The 657-nt window shown below is 55.1% G+C and overlaps 1 protein-coding gene across 1 annotated transcript in view; it reads right to left on the bottom strand.

The window, feature by feature from the left end:
• The window catches only part of CPZ (carboxypeptidase Z), a 22,715-nt gene extending 22,323 nt beyond the window's left edge, over window positions 1-392 (bottom strand). Inside the window, exons 1-2 of the mRNA XM_006760136.1 lie at window positions 325-392; window positions 5-155 (exon numbers count right to left, since the gene is read on the bottom strand). Of these exons, the coding sequence (XP_006760199.1) occupies window positions 5-155; window positions 325-392 (219 nt within the window). The remainder of the gene's footprint in view (window positions 1-4; window positions 156-324) is intronic.
• Window positions 393-657: the final 265 nt, after the last annotated feature.

Below are 657 nucleotides of genomic sequence, written 5' to 3'. Positions count from 1 at the left end.
GGACGCGGGCGCTGCCCAGCAGGTACTCGGAGCACAGGTACTGCGCCAGGTATATGAGCATCTCCCGGCCCGCCACCTCGTTGCCGTGGATGTTGCCGATGAGCTTCAGCTCGGGCTCCACTGGGGGACACGGGGCCGCCTCAGCCCGAGGGCCCCTTGGGGGGGGGTGGGGGCCCAAGTCCTGGGGCCCACTTATACTTGTTTTGGCCTCAGTATCTCCATGGCTAATGAGGGCTCGCTGAGGTCATCACTCTTGTTGAGCTCATTTCTTATGTCTAGTCTAATTAGCAGCATGACGAATTAGGATATTAGTTAATGACATACGGTACCACCGTCTGCACAAATTTCACAGACAGCGTGCTGTAGTTTGTGTAATAAGTTAGTGTGTGCATTGGTGCTTAGTGGGCAGGCGGACGGCCAGTGAGTGATGGGAAAGATAGATGGAGGGAGGGAGGGAGGGAGGAAGGGAAGGAGGGAGGGAGGAAGGAGAAGGGAGAATGAGTGGGTAGGTGGATGGGTGTATAGGCAGATAAATGGATGGATGAACAGGTGGACAGATGGATAGATGAGCAGATGGATGGGCAGATGGATGGGTAGGTAGATGAAGGAATGGATGGATGAACAGGTGGATGGGTGGGTAAGTAGATGGATGGGTGG

This window comes from Myotis davidii, unplaced genomic scaffold (genome assembly GCF_000327345.1).
Source record: "Myotis davidii unplaced genomic scaffold, ASM32734v1 scaffold937, whole genome shotgun sequence".
Lineage (NCBI taxonomy): Eukaryota > Metazoa > Chordata > Mammalia > Chiroptera > Vespertilionidae > Myotis > Myotis davidii.
Note: the sequence above shows the minus strand (reverse complement) of the source record. Positions and strands in the feature narration are given on the sequence as shown.